Raw genomic sequence first — 17181 nt, forward strand, 5'->3', positions numbered from 1 at the left:
TTACTTTATTTTATTCTAATTATTATTATTTTAATTTATTCTAATTATTATAACTTTATTTTATTATTATTATTATAACTTTATTTTATTATAATTATTATTACTTTAATTTATTGTAACTATCATTACTTTCATTTATTATAATTACTATTATTTTAATTTATTTTAATATTATTACCTTATTTTAATCTAGTTATTACCTTATTTTATCATAATTTTTATTACTATTTTATTTTATTATAATTATTAAATGTAAGATGTAGCTCTGGATATCAAACAGCTCATCAACACGTTTTAATAGATTATAAACATCAATCCTTAGTTCTACTTAGCCTCACACATAATTAGTACATTATGAACATCTTGTTATGGTTGGTTTCACATCAATTATCTCAAAGTAAAAGCGCATAAATATCAAACATGTTTATCAATTTTATCTTGAAAGAGGTCAAAAAAACATCCAATATTGACTGATTTTTCGCTTAAGCAACAATTTAGTCATTTGAGTATAAATTAGTCTGAATTAATTCTCTTTCTAATGGGCTATTTTTGTTTGAGCTAAACATTTTCGTTTGAGTTAAACATTTTTCGTTTGAGCAAAAATATCATTTTCACTTGAGCTAAAACAAACCCAATTTTTTGGGAACATTTGTCATTTGAACAAAAATTGCAATGCCTTGGGTCACATTAGTACTGACACGTGTGGGATCCCCAGCTGGATGAGGGATAAGAAGCTTGTGTTAAGATTATTTGTATAAGGGTTGAAACACTACTGAAGTGTCTCATTTTATTTTATTTATTCTTTGTTGATAAAAAAAAGTACTGACACATTTTTGCTTGAGCTAAAACGCTTTACTTGAGTGAAAATGACACAAAGCGATTTGGACCTATAAATATCATACTTCATGACGTAATTTTGAATTACCCAAATATTTACCTACATGGTAAATATTTTCTTAGATCCCATCGTGGTCCATGTCTTTCATCCCGCATTGTATCAAACTGTGATTTCCCAAACACACACACTCATACATTAACATAATCTCAACTTATTGCAATGAAATCTATGACTCTATCAATTAACATACTCTTTGACATTTTTAAGGATCACACAATGTGTGATTAATAATATGTCATATTTATTTTAGTCAATAATCTATACATGTAATTCAAAACATATACAAAAGTGATTAATAATATATGTCATATTTATTTTAGTCAATAAATTCAAAACATATACGAAAGGTATAAAAATAACAATATAACATATATGTAAATTTCTTTTAATTAAGTTAATTAAAAAAACTATTTACTTTTACATTTTGTTTATTTTATATAATGCTTTCAATTATAAAAGAATGATGTTTAAAATAATAAAACAATAATGAAAGCAAGAACTTTAAATAAATTCTCATATATATAGACTAGTATATCACAAGCAAATAAAATAACAAAAATACAAATGAATAAGGAGGACAAGTCAGAAATTGAAAATAAATTTAATAATATAAATTTGAATTAATAAATAGATTTTGTACGTACTTAGATATAACTTAAATAACATAATTATAAATTTAATAAAGAGACAAGTGAGCGATCAAATGACTCAGTTATAAATATAGTAAAGAGGACATGTAACTTAAGATAAATGAAATGTTATAAATATAAATTCAATAAAGAGAATAAGAGTGTAACTGAAAATAAATTAAATGATATAAATACAAATTTATTATAGAGGATCAATATGTAACTGGAAATAAATTAAATAACATAATTATAAATTAATAAAAAGAATCAATGTGTAACTAAAGATAAATTAAATGATATAAATATAAATTTAATAAAGAGGATGAGTGTGTAATTTGAGATAAATCAAATGACATAATTATAAATTAATAAATAAGACTAGTATGTAACTGAAGATAAATTAAATGATATAATTATAAATTAATAAGTATGATCCATGTATAACACTACAAGGAAATCATCTAATAGAAATCAATCATAGAGACAAAAAATAATTAGTTGTTATAACTAAATTATAGACCATTTTATAGACTAAAAAAATGTTTGGTTTCTAAATTAATTTATATTATTGTTAAATAGTTTATAAATTGGTATGTAATTAGCTACCAAGGTTTTAACTACCAATTATTTAGATTCTAAATTTGGTAAACCTTGACCTCTAATTAGATACCAATTTAGAAACTATTTAACAATAATAGAAACTAATTTAAAAACCATTTTTTTTCTAAAATGGTGTCTAATTTAGTCAATATAGCAACTAATTATTATTTTTTTCTCTAAAATTAATTTTTATTTAATGATTTTCCTGTAATGTAACTAAAAATAAGTTAAATTATATAAATATAAATGAAAAAAGATCGATGCATAAATGAAAATAAATTAAATAATAGAAGTGTAAAAGAAATAAAGGAAGTAAACCGAGATATAATTTAAAATAATAAAATATTCATAAAAAAATATAAATTTATTAAGATTAATAAAAAGAGATTAACCTCACTCTCCTTATTTTTTAATGGTCAAACTCCAAAGGAAATTATATAAGTTGCAGTAAAAGAAAAGAGGCCTGGTAGAGAAAGTGAGATGGTAAAAAGGGAGAGAGAAAGACAAATTTGAAGAATGGAAATAGTGGAGTATAGGATACTTATTGGGTATTTTTTTCTTTGTTTTTGCAAAGGTGTCCTTCTTTATTTTAATATTTTTTTTTTCAAAATTATTGTTTTAAAAAGTTTTGTTTATTTCTATAATCTCGTCATTCTCTTTACCTCTCTCTCAATTCTCTTCTCTCTTCTTTACTTTCTTTCTTCATACTTCTTCTATTTTAAAATCTCGTTATACCATGTGGTAGCTGAGAAGTTAGGGATCATTTCTACCTAATCAGATTTTCAAAACAAAGTAAATTTCTATTTATTATAAAGATTCATTCTTCATTAATTTTTCTTATGATTTGCTCATCAATCTTGGTGGGGTTAGTTGAGAAAATTCTTCCACTCAACTTGGTTAAGATCATACTAAAATTTGATTATCTTGCTCTAGGTCTCTATATTTTGGAGAGACTCTCCTACTTGAGCTGAGATTTCCTTGGAATAAGAAATTATAGGTAATGGAAGCTATTTATGTTTTTGATAGAATCTTAGGCAACTAATTTGGATAAGAAACTATTATAGTAATTGTGTTATGCATGTTAAAGTATAAATGAGTTTTGATTATGGTTTGATGAATATGATTTTGAATGATTTAGATTGCATTGAAATGATTGAAGAATGATGTTTAAACAAATCTTAGTTTGGATTGATCATTTTGGACACTTTAAGTTGTATTATTGGAATGTTTTTTAAAGATCTTTGAAAAATGCATTTGATTCTACTCTTGAGGTTGATTGTATGATATTTTCACTCATACGAGCCAAGTCTCGCTCAAGCGAAAATGGCCCTGTATTTAAGCTTGTTTTCAACCTTATTTTCCTTTTAAGCGAATAAATTCTCGCTCAAATGAAAACAACATTGAAAAATCAATTCTCTTAGCCCAATTCTCGTTCAAGCTAAAGTATTTTCGCTTAAGCGAGTCCATTCTCGCTTAAGTTAAAATATTCTCGCTCAAGCTAAAAAAATTCTTTCTTTCTTTCCTTTCTTTTCTTCCTGTCTCTTCAATGATTTAGAATAAGTATGAAGATTTTTGTAAATATAAAGTGAATATTAGTTGTATGTTTAGTTTATTTGTGAAATTTTTAAATGATATGTATTGTATAAAAATGATGAAATTTGTATGAATTTGAGGTCATACATTTGAGATAATGTGTGAATTGTTGTTTGATTTGTGTATTAAGTATTGACTCTTATGTTGTAACAATGATCCTTTAGCTTCACTATTGGTGTAGGTCACATGATTAAGTTATCAGGTGATGAGAAGCTAACAAGTGAGTGCATTACACATCGTGACCATATGTAGATACACGGTATTTGATGTCTTGAACTTGCCTTAATCTTTTCTCTTAGGTTTACTTGTAAATCTAAGTCTTGGATATTGAATCAAATGTTAGTTTCTGATATGAGCTACCTAATACGAGTCTTTCAAAAGACATAAGTTGATATTATGCTTGTCGAGTATTTTTTATGTATAAATCCATGTGTGATCTATTTGGTTGTTATATATTGATATTAGAATGAAATTAGATTATTGTGGTTGATATATGAATTTTGTATATTTATGTTTGATTGAAAAAGAGACTGATTTATTTACGAAATTCTAATCTAATTATTTATTTATATATATATATAGTTTTATTATATTTTATTTTAATAATTTATTCTTCGTGTGTTTGTTTGTATTATGAACTATGATAAGTATATTATATACGCAAGTATATATATTTACAAGTGTAGGAGTGACATATGAAAAAAAAATATTTATTTTTGACATGTAAATGAATAAGTTTGTATTCTGAATTTCAATAAACTTTGTACAAATCCTTTAATACAAAACCTTTAATGAATTTATAGAATATGTGAAGGATATTTTTTGGATGTTACAGTTTTATTTTTTTTAATTAATTGTTTTTTAATGTTTTAAAATTAAATTATTTTTTTATATTCATACTTTGTATACAATTTCAAGACTTTTAATACTAATATTCAAAGTAAAATAAAATAAAATTATTAAATAAACAAGAATTATTACACGGATCATATATTCATATTTAACTTTATTTTAGACAAAACCAAAGACGATGTATTTAATTGAAATTTCAAATTATTTCTTTACATAAAAAAGCATAATAAATTTTAGAAGATAATATAAGAATGGAATGATTTTTTAAATACCTTTTAAATTTATAATTAGGATTTGGTAGTTCGGATTTTAATGGATCTATAAAATATGAAATTATAAGATCTGAAAGGATTTAGAGATTATAAGAACTTACAGAATTCCATATATTAAAAAAAATCGTAAGTCTTATGTGTTTTTAACTTTAAATGATGAAATGGATATGTGTCTATTATCTTAATATGCAAAATTACCATAATCAAAGTGTATTTTAGTCACCACACATGTGACATTACATTGAATCATCCAAGATAATTTTTGATAGGCTACTATGTTATTATTGAAAATAATAAATAATTTTTGTTATTTATTTTCTTATTGAGAATTTCCCATTTCGGCAAACTTATTATAAAATAATAATATTAACATACCAAACTAACATAGGAAAATAAAAAATTTAATCAAAATATTAGTAAATAAATAAGAGAAATATAAACTCATATATATCAAGAAGAAAAAAAGAGCGCATATTTAAAATTTCATTTCACCACTCTTCCCTCAAAATGATTGTAGATGTAACACCAAAACATATAGCTAACTATTATAATACAAGTTTTACATGTCTTTATACAAGTTTAGAGTTTTTTAAAACATTCCTAATACATGATTAAGACTTGTAGAAATACAAATATTTACAATTCATAGCTCAAAACAAAACTCTAAAGTCTCTCAGACTTTCCTGCACCTGTGTGATCATCTTCTTGTGTACATAGTACAAAAAATAAGGGTAAACTAGTGAAAATAAAATTTTATAATATACACAATTCAATAAAAAGAGCAAACCAAATTACATGGATCAATTTCTCAATCACAATCATTGGATTCATTTCAATCCATAGTACTTTGATTTCATTTCAATCACACTAACTACACATGTCCGAAAGACTCCTAGAGACTAACATCTAATCCATACATAAAGGATCAGGTAAGTTCAAACATCCAATACCGAGTGTCTACAGCGGGACCCGACGATGTGTATGAACTCCCTCATGAGCTTCTTTCACCTGATATTTTAGTCTATATGACTTAGATCATTCATGAAGCTAGAGGATCTCTGTTAAACATGGAGTTTTCATACTTAATGTACCATCAAACAATAACTCATATATTATCCCAAATGTATGACATCAATTTCACATTTTCATCATTCATATATAATACATATCATTTAAACACATAACATTTAAAATTTCATAATATTCAATAACTTTTCCAACATCAAAAACAATTTTTAACTTCTAAACTATCAAAATATACATGTTCCCACAACATAAATCAAACAATTTTATCAAATAACATCTCTGCAAGAAAATTTGAAACTTGGGACCACGTCCCCTCCACATTCAGATCTTTTAGCTTAGGGTACTATTGAAAGTTAAAGTTAGTTTCTCTTACCTGAAATTTTTTATCTCGAGAAAATTCATGTTCTAGCAGAGAAATGACTTTAAAATCTAGAGACTTAAAACAAGTTATTTAAACATCACCAAAATTCAGCATATAATAAAATAAGTTGATGAGAATATTTTCCTCAAATGTTCCCAACAAGAATGATATCTAAATCTTAAGAAAAAATAGAGAATGAAGGATCTTCAGAGTAAAAAATGAACTTACTTTGTTTGAAAATCGTTGATTAGGTAGAAATGTAGTCTAACTTCTCACTGCAGAATGTGATTAGTTTTGAAAATAAATAAGTTATATGAGAGAAATATGTAATATAAAAGAGAAAGAAGAATGAGAAAGAAAGTGTGGGGTGAGAAAAAAAAATATAAAAAGATGAAGGTGTGGGGTTCCGGCTGCCGCTGCCGGTGTCATAGTAGGTAATTTAAGAAGAATAAATTTTGTATATTATAATTTTCTTACTTTATTTATCTATCTTAATACTAAAAACAAGTCTTGCGTAAGTAATGCTTTCACACACACATATATATATATATATTATTTTTACATAAATATTTAATAATAATTTTCTAACATTTTGTCTTTTTTTTTTTAACACCCCAAAACTACATCTAACTATTACAATACAAGTTTTACATATTTTTATAAAAGTTTAAAGTTTTTCAAAACATTCATAATACAATGATTAGAGCTTATAGAAATACAAATATTTACAATATAAGTTTCAAAACAATATCCTAATACAATACAAGTATTATGTTCGTGTACATAATACAATCATCGTTCACAACACAACAAGAAAAGAAAGGGTAAGTTTCAAGATTTAAGGGCTCAATACAAGTTATCCAAACAGAACAGTAATTCAGTATATATTAGAATAAGTTGATTGAGACGATTACTCTTCTCAACTGACCTCATCAAGATTGATGACTAAATCCCAAGACAAAATAGAAAATAAAAGATCTTTAGAGTAAAAATGAACTTACTCTTTGAAAATTTGATCGGGTAAAAATGTTCCTTAAATTCTTAACTACAACATAAATAGATAAAAATTGGGAGAGGAAATTAACATATAAAATAGAGAAGAGAACTTGAGAGAGATGGAATGAGAGAAAAGTTCGTGTGTTTAGGGGATGGGTGTGACTTTTTTTTAATGTCGCTACATTTTTCATATAATTTATAGTAATTTCATTTTCAACTCATTAAAATAGATGAATCAATACTGTGTTACTGAAATTCAATCATGACAATATTATACAGACAAAGAAAAATGTTTTAAAAAACCACAAGTCATAAAACTACATCACTATAAAAGTTTGACAAATCTTTTATTGATTAACAATCATATATAACAATAATAATAATATCAACAACCTACAAATTAATTTAAAATAATAATAACCCAAAATACTAGATGGTAGAAAATAATAACTGAAAACAATAGCGAAAAACAATTATTTGATGTAGAAAAATGTTTAAATTAGAATAAGAAATTAAGCTATCATTCTCACTATTGATATTGAAAAAAGTTTGAATGAGAGTAGTAAGTGAGATTATTTCATAAAAAAAAATATTTATACATACGGGTAATTTCCCTATCTAGCACCATTTACATTTTTATTTTCTCATCTAGCACCCTTTTGTTTTTATTTCCCTATCTAACACCCTTTTGTTTTTATTTTCCTATCTAATACCCTTTTATTTTTTATTTCCCTATCTAGCACCATTTCAAAAATAAATAAATAAATAATAAATTATTATTTTTTGATAATTTTAATTTTGAATGCATTAAAAAATAAATATTTTTAATGTTTAAAATAGTTAGAAATATAATTAATGAATAAATAAATGAGTTTTTACAAAATAAAAATAAAAAAGTAATAAATTTAAAATGTTTAGTTTAAAAATATTTTTTTTAAGAATGAAGAAAATAAAAAATTAAACTCTACAACAACATAAAAGTTGAATTTATAAACATAAAGTTGTATTTATTTTTATTATTGATGATGTAATCATGTTAATTTCAAGTTAAAAATATGGGACATAATTATAAAAAAAGTCAAGTTGAATAAGGACTGATATGAACATAAGAGAACAACATGATCGAATAAAAAGATGTTCATATGGTCAAACACCATGATACACATAAAGAATCTGTCTCAACATTACTGGATTGTGCACTTCTCGTTATTAATTATGTTTCATTTTACACAAACTATTTAATGTATCATTATTGAAGAAAGTATTAAATGAATGGTCATCTTTAATTTATTTTCATTTTTATGATCAACATATACTTATTTAGTATCGTCTTATATCTCTTATATTTATTTTCTTTGGATTTTTTTTATATCTTTTATCTTTATCTTATTTTTTTTGCCTTTATTTTATATCTTTTATGTTTTTAGTTATTATTTTTTTTTGTCATTCTTTATTTATTTCTGTTTTTATTTTATTTTTGTTGTTTTTATTTTCTAGACTTATTTATTTTTTCATTTTTTTCTTCTCATTTTTAAGCATTAAGTGTAACATTTTTAATTATTTGTGTGTCCACTATTAATTAATACTAATTGACTTTGGTTTTTTTATAATTATGTCCTGTAATTTTTTACTTGAAATTAACATGATTACATCATCAATAATAATAAAAATAAAAATTAATTTATATTTATAGATTCAACTTTTATGTTGTTGTAAGGTTTAATTTTTTATTTTCTTCATTCTTAAAAAAAATAATTTTAAACTAAACATTTTAAATTTATTATTTTTTTTATTTTTATTTTGTAAAACTCATTTATTTATTCATTAATTATATTTCTAACTATTTTAAAATTTTAAAAAAAAATATTTTTAATGCATTCAAAATTAAAATTATCAAAAAATTAATTAATTAATTAATTATTTATTTATTTATTTTTGAAATGGTGCTAGATAGGGAAATAAAAAATAAAAGGGTGCTAGATAGGAAAATAAAAACAAAAGAGTGCTAGATAGGGAAATAAAAACAAAAGGGTGCTAGTTAGGGAAATAAAAGTGTAAATGGTGCTAGATAGGGAATTTACCCTAAAAAAATCACACAAAATTCATATAATTTCAATAAACTAATTTTAAATATCAGATAATTATTTTTTAATCTTTTAAAATAACAAATGAGTATCACCAAATATTGTTTTCGTTTCACAGAACAAAAATCGAAACTTATTGAATTTTGAAGGCTACATTTATATTTAAAAAATGTTTTTAATTAGCATTGCTACATGGACCTTTTTTATATATATATTGATTGTAGGAGTTAACTACTTTTACTGACGTAACAGTATATACTTGAATAATGGCACAATACTTTACCAGCAGTGTCAAATTTTAATAACAGATGCAAATTTCAACGTTAAAATCTCAACAACAGTTCCAAATTTCAACGTTAAAATCAAATCATATTAAATATTACATGTGGATGATGTTGTCGTGTAAAGTTCAATAACGTTGAACAGTTATTACAAAACTTTGGGTTTTTTTTTTATTATGGTGGAACAAGTTGAAGCTTATTTTGAAACTGAGGTTAATTTAAAAAAATATAAATTGAGAGAAGCCGTGTCATCTTATTGTGAAAAAGTTGTAAAAATATTTTGATTTTGGACATATTAAAAGAAAGTCGTGTCAATTAAATTTAGTACTGAATACAAAATCATTTAAACATACAACGATTTTGATTAATGATTTTCTTTTTAATTTTTTAAAATTTGTTAGATTTTCACTCTAATATAATCAAAATGTGATACTTGATATGATTTGCTCATAAGACTTTGAAGATGCTTTTTATAAATATTTTATTAAATTTTACTTATAAATAAGAATCATAATGGATTAAAAAAAAAAGTTAATCAATTAAAATGAAATAAAATATTTATTCTATACTGTAACATAATAAATTATTAAAGTAAAAATATTAAAATATTTATAAATATATTATATTATTATAATAAAAAATAACTAAATAAAAAATATTAATTAATCTAAATTTTAATAATTTATTTTAATATATTCTTATTCTGAAATATAATTTATTATTTATTAAAAATTTATAATTATTTTTATTTTATTTTAAATTTAATTTACATTTAAAAAAAAATATTTCACATTAAATTACTTTAAAGTATTTTGTAATTTTTTTTAAAATATATTAATATAAAATTGAATCTATAAATTACACCAATATTTCCACAACAAGTTGATTTAAATAATATCGTTATAATCAATTATCATATTTAATTAATAGATTTTAAAATTTGACACGGTTTTGTTTTTAAAAGAACATATTTTTTTTTAATCTAATTAATATAAAAGTTGTCCTATATATCTTTTATTATGTTATTTTTATTATATTTTTTTATTTCAATAATTCGTTTATCATATTTTAATATTGATATGTATACTTATTGTATTAAATTTTATCTCTTTAATTCTTGTGATGTATCTACTGTTTTGTAGAATTATGAATTTCTCAAAATTATAGTTTAATAAATGAGGATGGGTTTTTTCTTACTAGTTTTTAAGCGTATATTGTTTTATTAATATTTCAAAATATTTATGTGTTTTATATTTTTTTTATTGCTTTACTGTATTTATCTTTTAGTAATTTTTTTATAAAGTTTACTTACAGTATTGTATATGTTATTTTCACCTCATTTTGAATTTTACTTTGACACTTTACATCTTATTAAATATATCTTATATTGAAATTCTAAATATTATTAAAAAAATAACATCAGCAATATTTATTATTTATTTTTTAAAATTTCATTCACTAAATATCTTTTTATAATACTAAAATAAAAATATAAATGTGTAGAGAACACACAATCATACCTATGCAATTTTGTTGGTATGTAAATTCCTGAAGAAATAATGTACATCTAACTTAGTTTAATTTAGAGTATAACGAGGAAAGAGAAAATTTGACTTTTATTAACCATTTAATAGCATTTAATGTTTCTCTTTCAAAGGTTTTATGTTGAATGATATTTAAAGAGTTGATTTCTTTGAACAAGTGTAAATAAAAATTCGATCTCCTTTTATTTTCAATGATATTGCTTTTAAAATTTTATTATTAATTTAATTCATTCAATTAAAAAAATATGAAGACATTCAAGTATAAAGGTTGTCAAGGTTTTGATTAAAAATACTTAAAGTTTTGTTTTGCATATATTTTCCTTCTATATGTATATGAAAATATCTTATCAAAGTTTTGTATCTTATCAAAGTTTTACTACAAAATATTTTAATGAAATCTCTTCTTTATATTTTTTTGTTAACAATTTTAAATATAAAATTTTACTTAAAACTAAATTCACTCTAATTTTTAATATTAACTTCTTTAGATGATTAAAACAAAACATACTTTTCTTTGGTACATTACATTTATTTTTTTAAATAAAATAAAATAAAATAAATGTCACACTGCAATAATAACGTGTGATTGAGATATGATTTTTTTATATAAAAAAATAAAATAATAATTATTTTTTATTTATGCGGACAAACCCGCTCTGCCCCGTTGTTGGCTCGTGCAGGCTGTTGGTTATATGGGAGCGAGCCTAAGCGGGTCAGTGAGCTAAATTAGTGAACCCGCCCCGTGCTTTTAGTAGCGGGTCGTAGGCCGGCCCGCATGACCCACTTCGCATTGCCACCCCTATATAATAGTAAAAACAAATTCACTATATTTTGAGGGTCAATAATGGGTTTTTGCTGGAATCTCAGTACTAGTGAATCGTTATTCTAAAAATACAGTCGAGATTGAGTGAGGTCTCCTGGGATCGAACTATCAAGTCTTCAGCAACTGAATTACTAGGTCTTCAAGGGGTGATCTCCCAAGTCTCTCTGAAATCGATTTACTTAATTCACTCATCATCTATCTAAAGTTAGGGATGACAAAAGCAACGCGAGTCATGCGGACCGACCCACGAGTCGATAACATAAGACATAGGGTAGACTGACTCTTTGAACTCATTAAGGCCCGTCTCGCATAGCTCACAACTCGTGCGGGCCAGAGGCAAAACGGGTTGGCCAGTAGAACCTGCGCAAGTTAACCTTAAAAATTACACACACAAAACCAAACCACATTTCTCTCCTTAAGGCTCCTTGTTCCGCGCCACAACTCTTCTTTTCTTCATGACCGACCAACCCTCCTCTATCACGATGCCTCTTCCGCCACACCACACGTTAGCCCAATCCGATCCTACCACCACCACAAACAAAGCTTGTTGTCCCTATGCCTTCGTGGACTCTCTGTTTCTTGTGTCTTCTTGGACTTCTTTTATTGTTTTCAACTTGTTTAAGTGCTCCTTTGTGTTCACAATTTGTTATTTGTTGCTTGTAAACATAATACACTTTTTTTAGCATATTAGACAAGTTGGACCAATAGAGGTTGACAACTTCAAAAAGGTAACTCACCCCGCCTAAATGATGATGGGTCGGTGGACCAATCCTTTGAGTTTGATTTGTTTTGTCATTGTTAATTTCGAGTGTCCTTCTATGAATTGCAATACCTCAACTAATATCAACTTTTAATAAATGTGATACAAATTTCATCAATATTTTTTTTTTATTAATAAATTTTAAAATTTTCAAAATAAATTTTAAAATTTTCAAAATAAATTTTTATATGTCATATGTTTAAGAACAAACACTTATGTGATATAGATAAAAACAAACGGGTCCTTATTATATTTTTTTTATCTAAAATAATAAAAATATAATGATTATAACTTTATCCATAAATTATAAAAAAAACGATTTAATCATATTACATAATTCGTTGAATCGTCGAAGTAGTCCGGACCATAGAGTTTGAAAGTGGGAACATGAGAATTAGGGCAAGATCATAAACACCGATGATGTGCATGAACTCTCCGAGGATATACAAATTTAAAGAGAGAAAAATAAACAAATTTTATTAATTCTCGGGACTCTAAAAAAAGCATGCAATAATCTATAGAGAATATATGATTTGGTTATCATCCACAATTTTGCCATGCATGTGAATTGCATGATTTTCATGTCGTGAAATTCAAGAAAGTAATATTGGACAATTATTCCTTAACATAAATACTATTATTAATTATATATTTAAGATTTAAATATATTTATACTGTAACACGTGAACTACATGTGCTGGGAGTGATTGACAATAACGGTATATACATAAAATAGAAATTGAGAAACAGAAAAGAAGGAGAGAGGAATCAGTAATGGCTACCCAAAACCAAACACACTCTCATCCAGACACCACCATCGACCCAAACACCGGTTTCTGTTCTTCTTCTAGAATCTTCCACAGCCTCCGTCCAAACGTCCCACTCCCTCCGCCGTCTCAGCCGCTCTCCCTCGCCGATTACGCCCTTTCCCTCCTCCCCGCCGCTGCCACTGATAAGTCCGCCATCATCGACGCCACCACCGGCCGCCATCTCTCCTACTCCCTCTTCCTCCGCCAAGTAAAATCCCTCGCCTCCTCCATCCAATCCCTCACCCCTCTCTCTAAAGGCCACGTGGCGCTAATCCTCACCCCAACCTCCCTACACGTTCCCGTACTCTACTTCTCTCTCCTCTCGCTTGGCGTAACAATCGCACCGGCCAACCCGCTCAGTTCCCCATCCGAGTTAGCTCACCTCATCCAACTAACGAAACCCGCCATCGCCTTCGCCACCTCCGCCGTCGCCACAAACGTCCCCACCCTCAAATTCGGCACCGTTCTCATCGACTCCCCGCTCTTCCTGTCTATGCTCGACGCCAACGGAGATTCATACTCACGTGCGCCCGGAGTGGAATTGAGTCAGTCCGAGTCCGCTGCAATTCTCTTCTCCTCAGGCACCACCGGGCGCGTGAAGGGCGTGTTGCTCTCGCACCGTAATCTCATCGCACTCATAGGCGGGTTCTGCCACCTGAAGAAAATCCTGCAAGATTCCGACGAAGCGGTGCCGCATCCCGTGTCACTGTTCACGCTGCCGCTGTTCCACGTGTTCGGGTTCTTCATGCTGGTGAGGTCCATCGCTATGGGGGAGACGCTCGTTCTGATGCAGAGATTCGATTTCGAAGGGATGCTCAAAGCCGTGGAGAGGTATAAAATCTCAATGATTCCGGTGTCGCCGCCGCTCGTGGTGGCTCTCGCCAAGTCTGAGCTCGTAAACAAGTACGACCTCAGCTCGCTGCAGATACTCGGTTGTGGCGGCGCGCCGCTCGGCGAGCAGGTCGCCGATGACTTCAAAGCCAAATTCCCCAACGTGGAAATTGCCCAGGTGAACAGTTCTTAACCTTTTCATCATGCGACTCATATCAGAGCAATGGTTAGTTACCCTTCTGATAATCAGGTCCCACTTTTTGAGAAAGGCTAACCTGCCCCACTGTGTCCTAGGACCCAAAAGGACAGTTCAGAAAATTTAATGCCTCATAAATAATAATAAAATACCTTACAAAAAGTTTCCCAAATTTCTTCTAAACTATACCTTATGTTAAGGATAAGGAGTAGTTTTTTAAGGACTTTTTTCAATACTTGAGACATGATTCTATGTAAGTTTGTTGATACAAGTTAAAAATATTTTTTTTATATAACTCACATGATAATTTGTTTATCACAAAAACAAAACCATAATTACTCTATACCGTAATTTCACATGCTATCTATCTTGTTTAGACTTTTATATTTTAGTTTTTAATATTTTTGAACAAATTAAGTCATTTTCTTTTAAAATCAACGAATTTAATTTTCCCATGATGCTCCACCATGCCTAAAACCCTCAAATTTTTATCCAAGTATTTGAAAAATGATACCATAAATCTCATAAGATTATTGTTATTATTATTACTATTTTAACCCAGGGCTATGGTCTGACTGAAAGTGGAGGAGGAGCAGCTAGAACATTGGGGCCTGAGGAGATCAAGCGCCATGGTTCTGTGGGTCGACTATCAGAAAACATGGAGGCCAAGATAGTGGATCCTGTAACTGGAGAGGCATTACTTCCTTGCCAAAAGGGGGAACTGTGGATTCGAGGTCCAACAATCATGAAAGGTTATTTTGATATTTCCTTTTTATTTGGTGAAACTGTGCTTTCAGATAAGCATTTTGCAACATCTTCGTATTTATAAAATCCAATGTAATCTGAGATAAGGCCTGTTCATTTTCGTTGCATTATACTAATAAGCAGTGAAGAAAAAGTTCATATCACTTGAGACATCTACTCCACATTTTATGGTCTTGCATGTGTAGTATGTTTCATTCATGGTGTGATGGGTATGGTGCCGGTGCAGGTTATGTAGGAGATGAGAAGGCGACAGCTGAAACATTGGATTCAGAGGGATGGCTGAAGACGGGCGATCTTTGTTATTTTGATTCCGATGGTTTCCTCTACATTGTAGATAGACTGAAGGAATTGATCAAATACAAAGCTTATCAGGTGAGATGTTACATCTTTTTATGAATTTCCTTTTTTACTACTTTTACATTTTTCTTACTATTTTTTCAAGCCATTTCCAGGTTCCCCCTGCTGAATTGGAACACATACTTCACACCAATCCTGAAATTGCTGATGCTGCAGTAGTTCCGTATGGATCTAATCCTTTAATCTTGTGTATTCAGAAGCAGATTGGTTGTCTTCAATGGCAGTGATTTACAAATTTAAATTTGCTACCTCATTCTCAATTCTAGTTCCTACGGGAAAGTCACAGAGAACCCAAGTTTCTCTTTTGACTTTAAACTGTCAGTTTATTATATCATTGGCTCCTTTAATGTGAGCAATTCAAAGTAAATAATCTCAGTTGCATCGGTGGATATTATATCAACAGTTAATTTTTTTATCATCGACTGAGATTACTCACTTTAACCTTGCTGAGCTTATAGAAGACAAATCAAATCCAAAAGAAAAAAAGGGTGTTGTTAATGCGTGCAATTCACTTCCCTTATCATAAATGAATTGGTGTTGTTGTTACGAGGTTCACTAAGTCTGCTATTCTTTTTTTGGGAACAGGTACCCGGATGAAGAAGCAGGACAGATTCCTATGGCCTTTGTTGTAAGAAAAGCTGGAAGCAACATAACTGCAGATCAGATCATGAAGTTTGTGGCAAAGCAGGTTTGCTTCTGAAACCATTTGTGTTCTGTAATAAACACTCATAAAACCTAGATGTTCCTTTGAACAACTCTTAGTTTAGTTTGTGTTTTTCCTCTCGTCATATTTCTTAAGTATGGTTATTCATGCAGGTTTCTCCTTACAAGAAGATACGACGTGTTTCTTTTGTCAATTCTATCCCAAAATCTCCTGCTGGCAAAATTTTGAGGAGAGAATTAGTTGATTATGCTCTATCCAGTGGTTCATCCAAATTGTGATCTAGAAAAGAAAAGCATGTAAAGGCAGCACTTGACATATGCTACATTTTTTCTTTAGGAATTCTCTTGTTATGATGTTAACATATTTACCATTTCAAATACTTGAAACATTATTAGGATTTATTGTTTTCAAGGGTTGGTTCTTGAAAGTTAACCATTATAACTTTGCAGTTCTCTAAATTCTCTACTTTGTGTTATTTCAGATAATTGTGAGCTGTTCAGATGCAATAAATGCAGGGAAGCACCTGGCCTGTTGTATACCATGTAATTATTCACCCCAGTCCACTACCGAGAATTTTAGTGGTTTTTAGGCTTGCCATGTGTTTCATTTGTATCCATTACCAAAAAATCAGCAATCATTCTATTCACACACATACACACCTCACACAAATTTAATCATCTTCCTTCATCCACCCCTTTTTATTTACCAAACTTTCTTCAACAAACATTTTCTTTACTTTGCTTATAGAGAGTTCTATAGATCTGAAAGATTGCATCAATTTGATTTTCAGTGGTAAAAGATGAACACAAGGGTTTTACTTAATAAAAGTTCATCTGAAAA

At 27.9% G+C, this 17181-nt stretch overlaps 1 protein-coding gene across 1 annotated transcript; it reads left to right on the forward strand.

Moving 5' to 3' along the window:
* The first annotated feature begins 13347 nt into the window (after positions 1–13347).
* LOC137820861 (4-coumarate--CoA ligase-like 9) lies at positions 13348–17181 on the forward strand. Its single transcript, XM_068625155.1, has 7 exons — positions 13348–14537; positions 15118–15307; positions 15547–15692; positions 15773–15840; positions 16263–16365; positions 16494–16637; positions 16823–17181. Exons 1-6 carry the CDS (start codon positions 13494–13496, stop codon positions 16617–16619), a joined length of 1677 nt encoding a protein of 558 aa, XP_068481256.1. The 5' UTR covers positions 13348–13493; the 3' UTR covers positions 16620–16637; positions 16823–17181.

Source organism: Phaseolus vulgaris, chromosome 9 (genome assembly GCF_051622355.1).
Source record: "Phaseolus vulgaris cultivar YP4 chromosome 9, ASM5162235v1, whole genome shotgun sequence".
Classification (NCBI taxonomy): domain Eukaryota; kingdom Viridiplantae; phylum Streptophyta; class Magnoliopsida; order Fabales; family Fabaceae; genus Phaseolus; species Phaseolus vulgaris.